The sequence below is a fragment of the Rhagoletis pomonella genome, unplaced genomic scaffold (assembly GCF_013731165.1).
Source record: "Rhagoletis pomonella isolate Grant_MI unplaced genomic scaffold, Rhpom_1.0 Rhpom_scaffold_00003, whole genome shotgun sequence".
Taxonomy (NCBI): Eukaryota; Metazoa; Arthropoda; class Insecta; order Diptera; family Tephritidae; genus Rhagoletis; species Rhagoletis pomonella.
In genome coordinates this window covers 51683719-51704321 of record NW_023458557.1, presented here as the reverse complement: position 1 = coordinate 51704321, position 20603 = coordinate 51683719, and the positions used below count along the sequence as shown (strand labels likewise).

At 37.6% G+C, this 20603-nt stretch overlaps 1 protein-coding gene across 2 annotated transcripts in view; it reads right to left on the bottom strand.

Annotated features, from left to right (window-relative positions):
- The window catches only part of LOC118735290 (breast cancer anti-estrogen resistance protein 3 homolog), a 264639-nt gene extending 244377 nt beyond the window's left edge, over nucleotides 1–20262 (bottom strand). For both annotated transcript variants that reach the window (XM_036464952.1, XM_036464953.1), the window contains exons 1-3: nucleotides 20223–20262; nucleotides 20027–20157; nucleotides 19847–19969 (exon numbers count right to left, since the gene is read on the bottom strand). In XM_036464952.1, coding sequence (XP_036320845.1) covers nucleotides 19847–19969; nucleotides 20027–20084 — 181 coding nt within the window. In that variant the 5' untranslated portion in view covers nucleotides 20085–20157; nucleotides 20223–20262. The remainder of the gene's footprint in view (nucleotides 1–19846; nucleotides 19970–20026; nucleotides 20158–20222) is intronic.
- Nucleotides 20263–20603: the final 341 nt, after the last annotated feature.

Below are 20603 nucleotides of genomic sequence, written 5' to 3'. Positions count from 1 at the left end.
ATTTTCTTTGCTGTCTCGTGTTAATGTATTTGATACATAATTTTGCTGCTTGCTACCCATTCATGCTACCGTTTTGAAATGGGCTGCTCTCGTACTCTTCGAAATTTTGAACAGTATTTTTGCATTTCGTGCAATCCGTGCATCGTGCAAGACTTCGAGAATACCCCTAACATGTTTGAAATGGAATGACATGATTTTTCATCTCTTGTACTGATTTTATTCATTTCTTCAATCAGTACGCTAATGTCCTGATTTTTCAAAATTTGTACTGATTTGTACTGAATTTTCTAATCAATAAAAATACTTTAGTATTTTCTTAAGGTTTTTACATAACGTTGGAACTTCTCTAATCTGTACTGTAAAAAATAAGAAGAAAATAATTTAATTAGATATAGTTGACATGTTTCAGATAATGTTTGATATGCCCAAGAAATTAATACAACAAAAAGATCAATCGTTTTATGGGCATATCACCGGGTCGTTACGTACCAGTTCCGATAATATGATGGAGGTTAAATTATTTAAAAAGAAGGCTTACATTTTTGTCGAGTGTTGTTAGTTATCTCGAAAATAACTTTCAGTTTAATAACAATAAATTTCAATATTCGAATAGCTTTTGCCTATAACTTACAACTCCTTTTTCTCGATTTACTGAATTTGTAAAAGAGTTTTGCATACAAGATATAGAGTTAGATACTCTTTTTAGCGAATTCTTAGGGCTGGTTTTTCCAACCCAACTTAACTTAGTTAAGCCAATAATAAGCTGTGGAAAACGTAGGCTAACTTTCGACTTAAGTCCGAAAAGTAGCTAAACTAAGTAAAGTTGAGTTGGTCTTTTTGCGTAGTTGAAAAATTATTTAAGCCGTGAGGAAATGTAGATGAACTCCTTAAAAAGTGGTACTTTTTCACAGTATGAGAGGATCTTAAGAATAAAGTTTGTTTCCTGGCGCAAAGAAAGAAACCGGCTTCTAATTACAATTTTTGAAAGTGAACTTCAAATTAAAAGTAATTTTAAAATGAAATGTATAGATTTCTTTGACTATTTAAACACTGAAAATGGGAATGATCTCATTATTGCTATTCAAAAAGTCTCAAATATAAAATAATTTATATGCTCCTGTGTATAATGATGTGCACACTCATGTTAAAATGAATAACACTTTTATTTTTTATGAACTATATTTTATTTATATACCAAAACAAGAACTCAGGCGTCTTAAATTATTTTCTGTTACTTATATTCATTATTTTGCTTTGAATAAAAATGTACTGATTTTTTTAGCATGAAAAAGTCTAATGTACTGATTTCGCGCATAAAAAATCTGGCAACCCTAGATATGGCATAACACCTTGTTTGAGTTGACATGACATATCAATGCATGAAATTTTTGAAAAAGAAATTTTTACAAAACATGTTGAATTTTGAAGTTCTTTAGTAAATACTAAAGCTAATATATTCAAAATTGATGCTTGCAATAATTATTTACCAAGCAATACGTTTATGATAAAATTTTGGAAAATGGGCGTGGTACCCCCCACTCATGATCACATATATGTATCTCGGTAACCGTTGTATCAATTTGTTCCAAACTCGGTATAGTTATTGTGCTTGCCACATAAAAGCAAAACGTTGAAAATTATTGAACTAAAATTACGCCTAATTTTCATATAAAGGTTAATTTCAGAAATGCTTGAAACTTCCATATTTAGAAATTTAAGGTCGCTAATTTACAATAAATTTATACTAACAACAATCCTTTGAAAACAAGTAACATTATTTGGAATTTTGGAAAATGGGCGTTATATCACCCACTTATGACTATAACTGAACGTTCTATCGAAGATGTATAAAATAGGGGCAAAACCACCCCTGCTTCCCATGTAGCGGTAGTCTTCGGAAAGGTGAAAAACATATGTACATTTAATACTTGCGCCGGGTATTTAATGTTTAATTTTAATATAAGAATCAATATTAAAGTTAACATTAGCGTACGAATTAACAGCAGAGTGCCCTCTCATTAATGATTTAGAGTGAGTATCGCTGTTATGTGGGCATGTATGTTAGATTCTATGGAATTTTTCCTGCAGTTCCAGTTATAAGAAGTTTTTAAAGTTTTTTTGCCTAAGACAATGAGAAGCCCATCCAGAACCTATAACCAAAATTTCAAAAAAATCGGTGTAGCCGATCTCGAGGCTTTCGAACACAAAAAAAAGGCTTTCACAATATATATCAGTATAGACAAAGAAAAGATTTCAACAGATGCACAATTGCCTTCATCTTGGAATTTCTTTTTAACATAAACAAAAAAAAAATTAAATCAAAAAACTTAAATAAACCACGTTTCTATAGATACACTAAAAGGTAGAAAATAATTGTGTGTTGGTGTTGGTTGATGTTTCCGTCACCCCTTATAATAGTTTTTCCTACACCCATAGAATTTGTCTAGACAAGTTTTGATTTTAAGATTTTAGCAAAAGTCCTGATAAACAATAGGGGTATTCTCGAAGTATTGCACGATGCACGTATTGCACGAAATGCAAAAATACTATCCCAAATTTCGAAGAGTACGAGAGCACCCCATTGCAAAGTGGTAGAATGCATGGGTAGCAAGCAGCGAAATTATGTATCAAATACAATAACAAGAGAAAGCAGAAAAAAATGAAGTGAGCGAGATGAGAGGAATGAGAGAAATATGTAGCAATTCCAACAACAAAACAACTAGCACAGGGTCGCATATATCTTGCTATGCTATTTTGCAAAATATATACATGGGTTTCGACGTTGCATATTTTGCAGCGATAGGAAATGTCGTTTCCCATGTATTTTGTTGTTGTGTGTTTGCAAGTTATGCAATCCATGCAATCCGTGCTACGTGCAATGGCTTTGCAAGATTTGGAGAATACCCCTATAGTATGAACAACGTGGGGTGCAAGTGATAACTTGAATGGTTCATTTCACTAACTGCCATCCCTAAATTGGCTCGTCAATTTGTATGAACCATCCCAGAATAACGCTGCGCTGGCGCCTGGAAAATGGAATTTTAATTTCTGATAGGGCGTTACGTGTTGAAGTTGGATGCAGAATACGAAAAGAAAGGGTACAAATAAGTGAAAGAGGAAACGAGAACAAAATCGAGAGGATTTGACGTTTAGTCAAAAATTTCTCCGCGTGTATTTGGGTATAGCGCACACTTGCTGGTACTCATTGGCATTGGAAAACGCAACGCTTTGAGCTCATATTTAGGGAAGGCAGTAAATCATTTCCTGAAATGTAGTTAAAAGTTTGAAAATACAAGTATGCTCTTCGCTAGACGAACATACATTTAGGCTGTCGCATACAAAGAACATAGAAAACTTTTTTTTTGTTTTCTTTGCTCTTGCCGCATACGTAATGTGACCAACTATTTCATAGTTCAGAGAAGTACAGCTCAGGTTGGGTTAAGTTAGCGCCCCGAGCCGATTACGAAAATTCGAATGCGGCTAATTTCGATCCTTGAGAGCTCAGTGTTTCTTCGAAGTGCGAGCCAAAATGCTTCCAACTTAGCCTCGCGAAGGTTGGACAGTTTAAAAGAAAGTGTGGAGATGATTCCACTTCATATTCCTCTTGGCAGCTGATACAAAAGGTTCAGTTGAAATTCCTAGTCTCACCGCATTAATACCAATCGCACAATGGCCTGTCCCTAGCCCTTGAGAGGTAAAGTGTTTTAAGTGCCCTATAAAAACATTTGCTGCAGCAAAGAAACAAAAGGACCCGGTTTCCCTTAGCCTAATAGTAGTTCATGCTGCGACAATTCTGTCTGCAATATCCGCAGGCGTCGTGTTCAACATATGTATATTAAGCGGCAGTGTATGTGTGGTTCCTAATGCTCCTCTAATTCTTCTTTTACAAGTGTAGCCTTTTCTAGTGAGTTCCACCAGACAAGGGCTCCTTGAAACAAAATAAGCTTAAATCTGGTTTCCTAGATCTAATGAAGCAATTTGGGCGAGAGACCCCACCTTTTACCGATAGCTCGCCTACAGCAGTACAAGGCAACCGACCCCTTTCCTACCCTTTCCTCAATGTTAGGCTTCCACGACAGCCACCGTTGATCGCCCACCTAGTTACCTGCATCAGGTAACCTTGAGCCAGATCAAAAAGGGTGTATAGGTATCGTCTTTTAACCAAAAGTTCCACATCGTTTACATGAACGATCACCCGACAGCCAACTTTTTCCAGTTCTTCGTTTATATCCGCAATCCAGAGCAGGGGAGAGAAAACACCACCTTGTGGAGTGCTCCTATTGACCCTGCACTGAGTGCAGATGCTCGCCCACTCCGCCGCGACAGTTCTGTAACGAAGTAAGCTGTAGATAAGCCTTATTAAGTTGATTTCAAACAACAGATTATGAACACAATTGACTATTGCCTCTGGAGTGACATTGTTGAAGGCCCCTCGATATCGAAGAAGGCCCCTACTGCATAATCTTCATGCGTTAAAGCTTCCTCTGACCACTTTTTTAACAATGCGCGTAGGGCGGTATTCACCGACCTTTTGTTGCAATAACCATACACTAAAGTCTCTTTTTATGTGGTACATGCGTTTCTCAGAAAGCCGCATAACAAAAATCCGCATAGAAAAGTTCTTTACTTTCATACAAAAATAGGGGATGCCTTCCAGCTTTTTCACCGCATAAATTCAGATACTCCATGTAGGTTAGGTTAGGTTAGGTAAGCGGGCTGCCTCCGAATGTGGAGGCACACTTGGACTCGACTAGGCTGTCCGTTGTGATGCCCTTAGAGGGGGCCAAGGGGGGGGGGGGGGAAAGGAGGGCCGAAAGGGGGGTGGGGGGAAAGAGGGGGCAGCTATGAGAGAAAGAAAGACGACACCTATGGCTTTTTGCCGGAGAAACGCTCCGTGCTCACAACGAAGCTCTTCAGTCGACTGATGTCCACACCCGAGAGCTCATCGGGAGTGTGAAAAAAGTGCAACTCAAGGTGCTTAAACCTTAGGCTCGCAAAGGTAGGGCACCAGAGCAGCAGATGTTGAGATGATTCCACCTCATCGTCCTCCATGCAGCCGTTGCAGTAAGGGTTATCCGCGACACTCAGCCCTGCCGCATGGTTACCACACAGTGACCAGTAAGCACTCCCACCAATAGTGAGAGATGCAGCTTGCTCAGTCTCAAGAGCTCCCTAGACCGCCCCTGGTCCACCCGGGGCCAGAAAGACTTTGCCACCCTGCACTCCAAGATGTTCGCCCAGCGCTCGCTGAGCTGACTAAACGCCCATCTGTCCAGAAGCAGACCACACGAGGTCAGAGGAGCCCCCAGACCCTTCCTATCCGAAAGTAATTTTTCGAGGGTTCCGTGTCTTGCTAGCTCATCAGCCATGCAGTTGCCAGCGATTTCGCTGTGACCTGGGACCCAAATAAGCTTAATAGCAAAATAGTTAGACGCGGTCGACAGGGAAGTCAAACACTCCCTCACCGTTTTCGAGCGCACCGTCAGGGAGCCAAGAGCCTTGATGGCAGCCTGGCTGTCAGAATAGATATTTACCTCTTTAGCAGATGTTACACTAGAGAGCAACCAATCCGAAGCCTCTTTTATTGCGGCCACCTCAGCCTGGAAAACACTACAGTGATCCGGTAGCCTAAATTTCAGGTTGATGGAGAGATCTTCGCAGAAGACACCTCTGCCCACCTTCCCATCCAGCTTCGACCCATCTGTAAATAAGTTTACAGGTCCTCGGTTCAAGATACTGCACCCCTCCCAGTCTTCCCTCGCCGGAATGTGGGTGGTAAAAGATCCATTCGGACCCAGAACCGTCGTGCAGTGGTCTGTCCGAGTCGGTAGGAACCCGAAGTCTCTTAGAATTCTGGAGTGCCCATAGCTCGAGGTGAACTTGAAGTCCACCCCTCTTAGCCTTAGTGCGGCACGCGCAGCGGCAACCCTGCCAGCTATGTCTATAGGCACAACATTTAACATGGCATTAAGCGCAAGAGTAGGTGTGGTTCCAAGTGCCCCATTGATTCCAATTAAGGCAGCTCTTTGCACCTTCTCCAGCTGCTTGACGATGTAGGCCTTGTCAAGTGCGTTCCACCAGACGAATACCCCATATAATAAGATTGGCTTGATTATAGTTTCATAGAGCCAATGCACTACCTTCGGCGAGAGGCCCCAGCGCTTGCCAATGGCCCCTCTGCAACAATACAGTGCTACTGTAGCCTTCTTGACTCTTTCCTCCACATTAGGCTTCCAGGAAAGCTTACTGTCAAGGATCAAGCCCAAGTACTTCACCCTGTCAGAAAGCCTCAGAGGAAGACCACCCATACAGGGAAGACGGCAATTCGGTATCTTATACCTCCTAGTAAAGAGAACAAGCTCCGTTTTACTGGGATTTACACCCAGCCCGCAGCTAGAAGCCCAGTTCTCAACCAAGCTCAAGTAACCCTGCATAAGCTCAAATAGTGCTTCCGGGAACTTTCCTTTTGTTATCAATACTCCATACTCCATGTAAAAAATTCCAAAAAACCGCATAAAAAACCAGTGAGACAATATTAAGCCAAACAAGTAAGAAAGTCTAAGCTCGGGTGGAGCCGAACATTAAATACGGCGCAAGTATTAAATATATGTTTCTTCACCTTTCCGAAACCTAAAGCTAGATGGTAGGCCGGGGTGTATCAATTTTGAGTAAATTAGCGTCCTTAAATTTCGAAATATTGCAGTTTCAAGCATTTCTGAAATATACCGTTATATGAAAAGCGGCCGTAATTTTAGTCTGATTTCAATAATTTTCAACGTTTTGCTTTTATGTGACAAGCACAATAAAAATACCGAGTTTGGTACAAATTGGTAGAACGGTTACCGATATACATATACGTGATCATAAGTGGGCGGTGCCACGCCCATTTCCCAAAATTTTACCATAAACGTATTTCTAGGTAAAGAATTGTTGCAAGCATCAATTTTTAATAAATTAGCTTTAATATTTACTGATTTATCGAATATTTTGTATTCTCTAAATTACCGTTATATGGGATGTGGGCGTGGTTATTGTCCGATTTCTTAAATTTCCGGCCATTTAGTATGCTGTACCAAGGCCAACAACTGTGCCAAGATTGGAAGAAATTGGTGGAGCGGTTACCAAGATATACACATGTAACCATAAGTGAACGTGACTACGCCCATGTTCCAAAAATTTATAATATTCTTATTTTTCGTCTGAAAATTATTGTGAATATCAATTTTGAGTGAATTATCTTCAGTAGTTACTAAAATATCGCAGTTTTCGTATATCTGGAAGTTACCGTTATATGGGAAGTGGCAAGGCTAACATGTATGCCAAGTTTGGAAGAAATTGGTGCAGCGGTTACTAAGATATACACATGTAACCATAAGTGGGCGTGGCTACGCCCGTTTTCCAAAAGTTTATAATATTCTTATTTGTCGTCTGAAAATTACTGTAAATATGAATTTTGAGTGAGTTATCTTCAGTAGTTACTAAAATATCGCAGTTTTCGTATTTCTGGAAATTACCGTTATATGGGAAGTGGGCGTGGTTACAGTCCGATTTCGCCCATTTTCAATACCAACCTACCTTGGATTAATGGAAACCTACATACCAAATTTCGTTGAGATATCTCAATTTTTGCTCGACAGACAGACATGGCTTAATCGACTTCTCTATTCATTCTGAGCATTTATGTATACATTTGGCTATATCTATCTCGATTCGTTTTGGCTGTTACAAACAACCGTTATGTGAACAAAATTAATATACCCTTGTGCACAAGTGCGCTCGGGTATAAAAACAGTTTATTTCTTCACTTCAATACTTATTATTCCATGTAAAACTGAACATTAATGAAATAAATAAAATTGTGTCTGTATTTTAACCAAAAAAATAATAAAAATACTATAATAAATACATCTGTGTCCATATGGAATAGTAGCTTATGTCGGGAAGCTGGCTTTAGTATAATGAGATATTCCCTTTATTCTTTAAACGACGAGGAATTTGTTGATAAGACTTAATAAGAATATTGACTTGCTAGTATCGGAACTACAAAAAAAAACAAGACACAAAAAAAATTTTGAAATGTTATAAAAAAATTTTCACCAAAATAAGTATTTTTTTTTTTTGGGTTTTAGTAAAAATTAATGGAAAAATGAAGGTTCCAGTGGGTTATGAATATTGAATTCCAATTCTGAACCACAGTGTGCTGGCTTCGTCGTGCAGTATGGATGGCGAAGTCCTTGAAAAGGAATTGGCTTCATTTTTCGCTACAGCAGGGGAACTTATACAATTATAGAATATAATTAACTGGTAAATGTTTGACTTAAATTACGATATGGGCAAGGTACTTTTATCATACAAGTTGTATGTACGTATTTCCAAATCATTTTGAAAAAAATGCACTTTATTTTACGTTGGTTAATATGGTCACTGTAGCCATAGTACAGGGGTGGGCAAGGCCGAGGCCGAAAAGAGCCACATCTAAATTCTAAATGCTACAAAGAGCCACAAAAAAAAAATTATTTTTAACCCTTAATTAGGCGCATAAAGAAAATCACACAATTAGTCGCATGAGGTCCGGAGTGAATCAAATAAAAGCTTTGAAAAAAGAGTCTTGCAAACAAAAAAAATAAGTTTATATTATGTTTTGATAAGGACTCTTTTATCTTTAACCAAAGAAAAACATGATTTCGAATTCAATCTTAAAAGAAAAATAAAAACTTACCTCCACCAAAATATGTTGCATTAGTGGTCGCAAAGGGTCAACACCAGGGTTGCGTGATTTCAAATCCTTTTTTATTTAAAATCCGCCTTTAATTAACAAATATATTTGATTTGTGATTTGGTTTGTTGACCAAATAAAAAATAAAATTTATTTGTAATTTGATTTGTCAACCAAATAAGAAATACATTTTATTTGTGATTTGCTTGGTCAAGCAAATAAAAGATAAGTTGTATTTGTGATTTGCTTGGTCAAGCAAATAAAAGATAAGTTTTATTTGTGATTTGATTCGTCAAGCAAATAAGAAATAAAATATATTTGTGATTTGCTTGGTCAATGAAATAAGGATTCAAATTTATTTGTAATTTGATTCGTCGAGCAAATAAGAAATAAAATTTATTTGTGATTTGAATCGCCTCCAAATCAGAAATCAAATTGATTTGTGATTTGATTTGTTGAGCGAATCAATTGGATTCGTGATTTTTTAGCTAAATATTACTTTTTTATGTAACACAAATGCGATATGCGATATCTTCCAACTTCGAGTTCCACGAAAATCTCCGGGATTCTCGGACTACTTCGAGATTTTCGGGGTGCTCGGGACTACTTGGGGATTTTTGGGACTAATTCGGAGTTTTTGGAACTCCTTCGGGTTTTTCGAGACTTCTTCAGGTTTTTCAGGATTTTGGGACTAATTCGGTATTGTTGGGGCTATTTCGGGTTTTTCGAGACTGCTTCGAGATTTTCGGGGCTCTCGGGATCTTAGGGACTACTTCGGGATTTTTGGGACCAATTCGGAATTTTTGGGACTATTTGGGGTTTTCGAAACTATTTCGAGATATTCGGAATTCTCGAGAATATATTAGGATCTACGGGATTATTTCGGGATTGTTGGACTATTTCGAGAATTCTTCGGGATTTTCGGGACTATTCTGGGTTTTCCGAGACTACTTCGAGGTTTACGGGGTTCTCGGGACTATATTGGGATCTTCGCGATTACGTCAGGATTTTCGGAACTATTTCGGGTTTTTCGAGACTACTTCGAGATTTTCAGGATCCTTGCAACTATTTCGAAAGTTTTGGGACAACTTCGAGAATTTCGGTCTTCTCGGGAATATATCGGTATTTTTGGGACTAATTCGGATTTTTTGAGACTTCGAGATTTTCGATGTTCTCGGGAATATATTGGGATTTTTGGGACTATTTCGGTACTTTTGAACTATTTCGGGATTTCCGAGATTTATTCGGGTTTTCGGGACTATTCCGAGGTTTTCGAGACTACTTGGAGATTTTCGAGGTTCTCGGGACTATATTGGGATCTTCGGGAATACTTCGTTATTTTTGGGACCAATTAGGGGTTTTTGGGACTATTTCGGGGTTTTCGAGACTACTTCCGAGGTTTTCGGAGTTCTCGGGACTATATCGGGATTTCTTCTTCTCGAAGAAGTCTAGGGAAACCCGAAATAGTTCCGAAAACACCGAATTAGTACCGCTTATACCGAAGAAGTCTCGAAAATCTTGAATTAGTCGAAAAATTCCGAGGTAGTCCCGCAGAGCCCGAATTAGAGCCGAGAATCCCGAGAATCTCTTAAAAGTTGTCCCAAAAATTCCGAAATATTCTGAAAATCTCGAAGTAGTCTCGAAAAACCCGAAATAGTTCCAAAAATTCCCCAAATAGCCCAAAAACCTCGAAGTAGTCCCGAAGATCCCGATATATTCACGAGAACCCCGAAAATCTCGAAGTAATCTCGAAATACACGAAATAGTCCCAAAAATTCCGATATATTCCCGAGAACCCCGAAACCCTCGGAAGAAGTCTCGAAAACCCCGAAATAGTCCCCAAAATTCCTAATTGGTCCAAGAAATACCGAAGTAGTCCCAAACATCCCGATATAGTGCCGAGAGCCTCGAAAAACCCGGAATAGTCCTGAAAATCCCGAAGAAATCTCGAAAAAAATCATGAAAATCTCCAAGTAGTGTCGAAAAACCCGAAATAGTCCCAAAGCAGTCCCGACGATACCGATGTCGTACCGAGACTCCTGAAAATCTCGAAGTAGTTTCGAAAAACCCGGAATAGTCTCGAGAATACCGAGAAAATCTCCAAAGTCCAGAAATATCCCCAAAAATACCGAATTAGTCCCAAAATCCTGAAAATCCTGAAGGAGTGTCGAAAAACCCGAAAAAGTCACAAAAACCCGAATTTATCCCCAAATCCCGAAGATCCCGATACATTTGTGAGAACCCCGAAAATCTCGAAGCTATCCCAAAAATACCAAAATACCCCCAAAAATCGCGATATAGTCCCAAAAATTCCTAATTGGTTCCAAAAGCACCGAAGTAGTCACGAAGATCCCGATATAGTTCCAAGGACCCCGCAAATCTCGAAGTAGTCCCGAAAAACCCGGAATAGTCCCGAAAATCCCAAAATAGTTCAAAAATACCAAAATAGTCCCAAATATCCCGATATATTCCCGGGAACCCCGAAAATCTCGAAGTAGGTCGAAAAATAAAATCCCGATATAAAATCCCGAAGAAATAGTCCCAACAATATGGAAATAGGCCCAAAATCCTGAAAATCCCGAAAAAGTCTCGAAAATTTCAAAATAGTCCCAAATATCCCGAAGTAGTTGCGTTGTCAAAAGAGTATTATTTAGCTGAAAAATCACAAATCAATGATTCGCTCTACAAATCAAATCACAAATCAATTTGATTTCTGATTTGGAGGCGATTCAAATCACAAATATATTTTATTTCTTATTTGGTCGACGAATCATTATTTGGTTGACCAAGCAAATCACAAATATAATTTATTCTTATTTGCTTGACGAATCAAATCACAAATAAAATTTATTTTTTATTTAGTTGACGATCAATTCACAAATAAAACTTATCTTTTATTTGGTTGACGAATCAAATCACAAATAAAACTTATATTTTATTTGGTTGACCAAGCAAATCACACATAAAATTTATTTAGGATTTTATGCGACTTTCAATTCAGAAATAAATTTGACTAAATCAAAATCACGCAACCCTGGTCAACACTCAAGAGAGTAGCGACACATGTGTACGCGACGATGTTATAGCCGTGACTAAATAAATCAAACGAAATGTGTATTGTCATCAGAGTGTCCAGATTGCTTAAGAAAAATCGCAATCTATCTATCTATCTATACTATAATAAAACTGTAGATTGTTTTTCTGTTTGAACTCACTAATCTCCGGAACTCCTGAATGGATTTTCATGGGGCTTTAACTGGTATCTATGTACATACAAATTAATTAGATATTTTGAAAACGCTCGCAAGAAAAGCATGTTCTGTGAATTAAGCGGATATAGTTCGAAGCATTCCCTTGAGTCAAGAATTGACATTTGGAATTAATTATATATTTACATTTCTAGCGAATTTCTAATTTGCGGAAGTAATAGAAATTTATTTAAAAGGAAATAAAGCGTGTGATTTCAGCATTGACTTATCGAGGAAAACGCTTTTTTAATTTGTGTGAAGTATTGAAATTTTAAAGTAAAAAGAAAATGAATATGCAAACCGAAAAACAAAATTAATTGAGTGCTTTCCCTATGAGCGAGAGATATGTACATACATATCAATGAAATATACATTTGGAGTCATAAATGAGTCTTTAAGGAGTCCTATATCGGAGCCATTACGCTCATAATGAGCTCATTTAAGAGTCCGATATGAGGGTGTTTCCCTTTCTCCGAAGGTCGACTTATATGAGCTTAAATTCATACATCAAATGAGCCTCAATATGAGTCATATTGGACTCTTATTGGCCTAATATACGGCTCATTTTGGACTCTTTTAAAACAATTATTGGCCTCATATATGAACCATTTTTGACTCTTTTCGAACCTCTAATCAGCCTCATAAATTACTAAATTCGGACTCTTATTTTAGGTTGTTCTTTGAGTCTTATTGAACGCACTATATTTGCAAAAGCATTCAGCAAAAATTCCTTTCAAATAACATGCATACATACTTACGTGCATATACACATTCCAACATGCATGCAATAGCAGCAGCTGCAGCTAAATTTTGTTCATTTATTGTTTTCTAATTATTTTCAATTTCTGTATAAACAAGTTTGGATATAAATTTCAAATCTTTATTGTTTTTATATTGGCACAAGGTGCTGGCTCATAACTTGGATCACATATGAGTCCTAAAAGATTCATATAAGAGTAAAAAAATTTTTGTTTTTGAAACTCATATTTCTTACCTACCTAGGACTCCCTTCGGACCCATATATTCTGAACGCTCAGAATATGTTTGGGGGGTTTATGGAAAAATGTTTAAGTAAAACTGTGTGGGTACGGTTCGGTTATTTGTACAATGATTTTGGGTTATCGTGTCCAAACGCGTGATCTGAATTAAAAATTTTAATATATACGTCTAGGCAAAGGATTGAGCTTTAATTTGAAATATGCACTTTTTTTGTAAATTTGAAGGTGGATTTTGCGCAAAAATACTGTGGTTGGCATAACCGGTGTTGGACTAATAAGGCCGAAGGCCACCAAAGCGGAAAGGAGTTTTGCGCAAATATACTGCTGATGGCCTACCACGAGTTTAATTTTTCTTTCTAATTTTACCCCATATTTAAATGAGCCACCCGAGTGCCTGTAGAAGGGGCAGGGAGGCGAAGTTTTCTTTAAGTTTATACTGTGCTCTTTCTAATGAGTTGTAAGTGATACCCCCTTTCTCCTCTGCTCGCCACCAAAAAATCATTGTACAAATAACCGAACATTTCCCACGCACAACATTAAATCCTCTGATGTATTGTTTGGTTGCTATCAATGTGGCAAGGTAGCTCATAATTTTGTACAGTTTATGAAACTTCAAAAACTTATTTTTTTTCAAAAATTTTGAAATGAAACTACCTTCTTTTGTATCATGATTTATACAAAAAACTAATTCAGGTCTAAATTTGATGCTACCCCAGAAATGCACATACGGCTTTCAAACATTATATCGAACTATTATTTTATACAATAACACTGGATCACATATTTTAATTTTGATTTTGTTCTCCAGACGCCACTGTCCAATTTGTTGTAAAATCGCCCGCTGATTCCGAAAATCGAGTTGTTTTTTTTTGTATGGATACGTTTTCGAGATATTTGCAATTTATCCTTATTCAGCTTAAAACAAGTAAGAGCAGCGCTGTCTTCGGCTATGCCGAAGGCTTCATACCTTTCATGAACATCTGCAAATTTTACTTTGACAGATTACTGATTTTGAATACATCTGCATACATCGATAGAGGAGTTACATACTTATATAAAAAATCGCATCTAAACAATCAGAGGTATGGAAGATATACTTTATATGGCACCAATCTAAGTGATTTTCACTGCTATGTGATCGGTATGTAAACCGGTAACACAATTTATTGGGTTTAGTTTCCTACATAAAGGAGATATATGGCAAAAACTGGTATCTGAACAATCAGTGCTATAGGAGATAAAGCTTATACAGCATAGATTTTGATGATTTTCTCAGTAGACTTTGTATTATTATTTATAAAATATCTTACCAAATTTATCGGTTTTAGCTGTTCAAATAAAGGAGTTTTACCGTAAAATCCCATATCTGAACAATCAGATGTATGGAAGATATATGTTGTAGTCATCCGATCCTTGTTATATTCACTGTAAGTATTCTGTAAATAATGAGTGAAAGTGGTGCGAAATTTCATGTTCCTGGCTGCATAAATGGAGGAGTTATGATAAAAGACCTCATATCTGAACAATCAGTTGTATGGGGTCTGCAGGTTATAGTGACCCGATCTGTGTTATTTTCACTGTAAGTCTTCTGTTGATAATGAGTGAAAACAGCGCGAAATTTCATGGTCCTAGCTACATAAATGGATGAATTATAACGAAAAATCTCATATCTGAACAATCAGTTGTATGGGAGCTATAGGTTATAGTTACCCGATCTTTTTAATTTTCACTGTAAGTTTTCTGTTGATAATTATTGAAAACAGTGCGGAATTTCATGTTCCTAGCGATATAAATGGAGGAGTTATAACGAAAAATTTTATATCTGAACAATCAGTTGTATGGGGGCTATAGGTTATAGTGACCCGATCTTTGTAATTTTCACTGTAAGTATTCTGTTGATAATGGGTGCAAGTACTGCAAAATTTCATGATCGTAGCTGCATAAATGGAGAAGTTATAACGAAAAATCTCATATCTGAACAATCAGTTGTATGGGAGCTATATGTTATAGTGGTCCGATTCTTCCGGTTCCGACAAATGATTAATACATTATAAAAATACACCCACATACCAAATTTGATACGGATATCTCGAAAACTGAGAGACTAGATTGCATACAAACAGACAGACAGACGGACAGACGGACAGACGGACAGACGGACATGGTTAAATCAACTCAGCTCGACGTTCTGATCATATAAGTATACATCTTAATGGGTCTATCTCTTTTTGTTCTGGTACTTACAAACATCGGACCAAAGTTATAATACCATTTCATGCTCATGAAAGGTATAAAAAGAGTGGTTCCATTTAATCAGGTATATCTTACGAACCAATTAAATAATCGTAATACGAGGTACGACAAATGATAGAAAATAAAATTCTCCATAAACCGCATATTGATTACTAGTCAATAGCCCTGACAGTTTCTGAGAAATAAACTAACCATTCCAAATTTTTTGTTTTTTTTTTATGGAAAAATGCAAAAAATTCAAACTTTAACAGGGAAAAAGGTAAAAAATAACAGTTTCTGTGTAAATAATTTGCACTTGTGTTAAGGCCTGTTCCTTTAGAAAAAAACTAAGCTACCAATGAAGAAAATCGATATATAAATAACAAAAGAATGATTGGTCAAATGAAAATGCGCAAGGATTTTTTGTTTGAAATATCAGCAGAAAAGAGTGTTACTCATACATAATGTGACCAACTATTTCATAGCTAAAAGAAGTACACGTTAGGTTGCGTTAAGTTAACGCCGCGAGCCGATTACGAAATTTCCAATGCGGCTAATTTCGATCCCAGAGAGCTCAGTGTTTGTTCAGAAGTGCGAGCCAAAATGCTTCCATCTTAGCCTCGCGAAGGTTGGACAGTCTAAAAGGGAGTGTGGAGATAATTCCACTTCATCTTCCTCTTGATAGCTGATAAAAAAGGATCAGTTGAAATTCCTAGTCTCACCGCATAAAAACCAATCGCAGAATGGCCTGTCAGAGCCCCATCACTAGTCCCTGAGAAGTAACGAGTTTTAAAGTGCCCTATAAAGCATTTGCTGCAGCAGGGAAACGTTTCTTTTCCTTTTTTATATCACAAAAGAACCCGGTTTCCCTTAGCCCAATAGCAGTTCGTACTGCGACAATTCTGTCTGCAATATCCGCAGGCGCCGAGTTCATCATATGTCTGTTAAGCGCAAGTGTAGGTGTGGTTCCTAATGCTCCGCTAATTCCCATTTTACAAATGCAGCCTTCTCTAGTGAGTTCCACCAGACAAGGGCTCCTTGAAACAATATGGGCTTAAATCTAGTTTTCGAGAGCTAATGAACTAATATGGGCGAGAGACTTCATCTTTTACCGATAGCTCCCCTACAGCAGTACAAGGCAACCGACACCTTTCTTACCCTTTTCTTAATGTTAGGCTTCCACGACAGCCGCTGTAGATCGCCCACCTAGTTACTATTTTGAGGTAACCTTGACCCATATCAAAAAGGATGTCTAGAAATCGTCCCTTACCGAAATGTTCCACATCATCTATATAGGCTATCACCCGACAGCCCACTTTTTCCATTTTCTCTAGAAGGTCATTTACAACCGTAATCCAGTGCAGGGGAGGAGAACACCACCTTGTGGAGTGCTCGTAATGACTCTGCACTGACTGCAGGCGCTCCCCCACTTCACCGCGACAGTTCTCTCTCGAAGTAAGCTGTAGATAAGCTTTATTAGGTTGGTTTCAACCCCTCTAGTGTCACGGGAGTGAAATTTTTGAAGGCCCCTCGATATCGCATAAGGCCCCTACTGCATAATCTTTATGTACGAGGGGTTTCTCTGACACCTTTGCCAATATGTGCAGGGCGGTATTCACCGACCTTTTCCTGCAATAAGCATATTGGGCTCTTGAAAGACAGTCACGAGGATCGCGTTTCTTATGTACAGGTCTATCGGTCTCTCCAGAGTTTCAGCTAAAACGAAGAGGGACTGATAGCTCTAAAATACCTAGGGGAAATATGTGTGCATTTTCCGGCCTTCGCGATGAACGCAACACTGACTAATCTCCAATCCTTGGGGATGTACTCGGTCGTCACGCAGTTCGCATAAATAGGAGCCAACCACTTTCACGACACCTTCAGAGCCCTTCGCAGCTGCTCAGGTATGATGGCATCGGTCCCCGGCGACTTTAATGGCTTGAACGAATTTAACGCCCAGGCTATGTAACGATCGTCCAGAAGATCGGAGGGGGGAGATTCGGAAACAAGTTAGCGACAATTTTCGAATCGCTATCACACTTTTTGACCTAAAGACATTTATATCATGCGTCCAAAAGTGCGATAGCGATCAGAAAGTTGTCGCTACTGGTTACAAAATTTCCCTCCTGAAGTAAAAAATATCGCAAAGAAGTACATTTGACTGTACTTCGAAGTACAAAGTACAAAAGGGAGAAAAGAAGTACTGTACTTCCGAAAGAAGTACGGTTAGTCACATTACTCATACACCACGTACACCTGAGTAGGTAGTAGAGATGGGCGCGGGCCGGGCTTTTGGCAGGGGCCCGTGACTAATCATGTACTTCTTCAAATCGTTATATCTCGAGATCTGCTCATCGTGAGGCTTCATATTAACGCCGGTTTAAAGCTAAGGAAGCGTGCTTAACATTTATATAAATAAAATGGTCAAGATACGCATTTTTGGAGTTTGTCGCCTTGCAAAAAGAGTATGTTTATATTATTTAGCATTACAAATAGGATTCAATAAGCATTTCAAGTTTCAATAAAACATATTTGATCTTAACCTTAAATATTTAAATTCCTTAAAGAAGTATGATTTTAATGAACTAAATTAGTTTTAAAAGAAAATCTTCAAAAGCCCTTGAGAATTACGTCCTACAAAAGCCCTTATGGAAGCTCTTCATTGGGTAGCGAAAGCAGAAGCCCTTCAATTTTTGCCATTCCGTACAAAAAAGGAAGGAAAAAGGAATGACTTTCAGAAAGGGCTTTTGGAAGAGATTTTAACTCCTGAAATTATCAGTATGTGTGCCCCTCAGCCGTGTACCTGTTCAGGAACTTGTACTTTTTTAGCATTCACCTGAAGATACTAAATTAGATTTTAACCAAAGAAACTAAACAGAAAGATATTGTTCAACATGTTAGAATAAATGATTCATTATCGATTTTTGACTACTAATGACAGGAACCTTAACCTTTTTTTCAAAGCAAAAATCTGCTAAAAATTAGATGAGTGTCTGCATTGACCTTCATTAAAAACCAGGACAATTTAAGTGTGGTCCAGGACACCAGGACAATTTGTTTAAATCAGAACAAATCCGGGAAAACCAGGACGTCTGACAGCCCTAATTTACATGCAAGCGCCAATTACACACAATGGCAAGGTTCACGCAGCGTGGCTTAAGTGGCTGTTAGACGTGGCAAATGCAAGTTATTTTCAAAAGTAAGCCAAACTCAAGAATTTGAAAAAGAGATTACAGGAGCAGTTACATCTTGCATATAAAGTGGCTTTCGAAACCAGTTTTTTATTTCTGAAAATCAAACTTTTTAATACTACTTTTTGTCGTTTACACGGTGAATGCAGACAATTCCACTTTCAATATGCTACCAGACATTTTTATACTTATAAAAAAAATTACTAATCTGAAAAATTTGATAAAAATGGTAATTGCTAGTGCAGCAACAGCAACTGGGCAATTTCAGTTGCAGTTACACCTTTCAATTTTTATTTTCGAAAATGATTTCTGCCAATCTGCAAAAAGGCACTTTTAGCTGTTTACACGGGAAAGTAGACTTTCGCTTTCACATTTAGACAGCAAAACGCGAAGAAAAAGCGTTTGCATTGTCACATTCAACCGAACTTTTACGCAAGCCATAAACGTTGCGACCGTTGGTTCAACTCGATTCTTAATCAAGTTGAACTTCTTACCACAAACGTTACAATTTTGCATGTTATTTCATTGCACAATCTGATTTTTACTTACAGTTTCATAGTTTCAGCATACATTTATAAAATTAAAAAAAAAACACGAATTTCTGCTGACAATATACAAAGAGATGGCAATACTGTGCAAGATATGAAAATATGTAGCCCAATTATGGTACATTTGTATAAGGAGAATATCCTGCAAAAATAATTGGACCATGAAGTCTATTTGTGGCATATTGGAGTACTTACAAAGTGCTACTCTGTCATGCTGTAGCGGATCAATTCGTGTCTCTGCACCAGCTTATTGTTACCCGATCACTGCTCGTGTTTTAACGAAATGAGATTAAAATTGAACATTTTAAAGCACATTTGTATGTCTGGCTGCAGCTAAACGTGTAGAGACAACATGTAATTTTTTATTTTTATTTTTGTTTTTGGTTTTTGTTAATACGAAAAAGCATCTGTGAAGTGAAGAGCAAAATCAAACGACGAAAAAAGTTTATTCAGTTTGAAAGCTAAGTTATATAGCGGCTGTAGCTTAGTGTACAGAAATTCTCGCTGTTATTTGCTAACTTCCAGAAGGTCCTGTTTCGAATCTCACCAGAGGCATCATGTTAAAATGATAATAAAAAAATTTTATTTTGTGCATCCCAACAATGATAATAAAAAAATTTTATTTTGTGCATCCCAACAATGAAAGAGCATCTGTGAAATGCAGAATAAAAGCCTGTACAATATCAACAATGATTTTGTTAACATGTTGGAGTAGTTTTGTGGTATTCTGACGTAATGCTGAGCTGCTCTAGGACATCGAAATGTTAATTGGACCACATTTTTTATATGTATTGTGATTAATTTTGGAGTACTCCTTGACGCTTAGGGAGTACTCTTTGTATGCTTGCATGGAGTAGTCGCGATTTTTGCAGGGTATTTCTTCATATATGTATGTATGTATTTTTATACTCACCTTCATATTGCTGCAGATCGAGCAAATCTAACCAAGCAGTTATACTCATGTTCACATTGAACACCATCATTGTGGTTTGATCGCGTCGTTTTGTCATCGGGTACCGGAAATTCCAGGATATACCTTTTGTTTGCAAATATATTAGGAGTTTTCAAGTGGGCCTTCAAATTCAGTACTCACTTCCACGGCGATAAGCCATGCCCTTGGCATCGAATTGTCGTGTTTGTACATTACCCATTTTGTTGCACTCTTTGCACTTTTCAATATCTGTTAGTTACCACGCAGTTTTTCTAAAACTATTCTGGATAATTCTTTTATTACCATTAATTATGTTTTATTTACAAACAATCACAATTTATGTATGTATATACTTAACTTTTTACATCGCTCAACTCACGATCACCTTTACTCCATGCCATACAGCGACCAACTACGAAAACCCTCCGCAACATCGTTTAACGTTCAACTGCTGGTCGAATTTTGCGTGTTTTCATTATGCTTGAAATACAATACCGGCGAACGGCAAACTTCGCCGAATTGGGCGATGCTGTCGTTCACCGTTCGCCGAGCTATTTCGCCTACTTAAACAGAATTAGAGCGGTAGCGAAAACAGCTGATCCCATTTGGTCGCCTTTATAATTTGGGTGACCATATTTAGAAAAAACTAAACCATATTTAGAAATGAGGAAATGATAACAAATATAAATGTAAAACAAAGAAAGATTATTATAAATAATTTGTTTCAAGCCAGATTTAA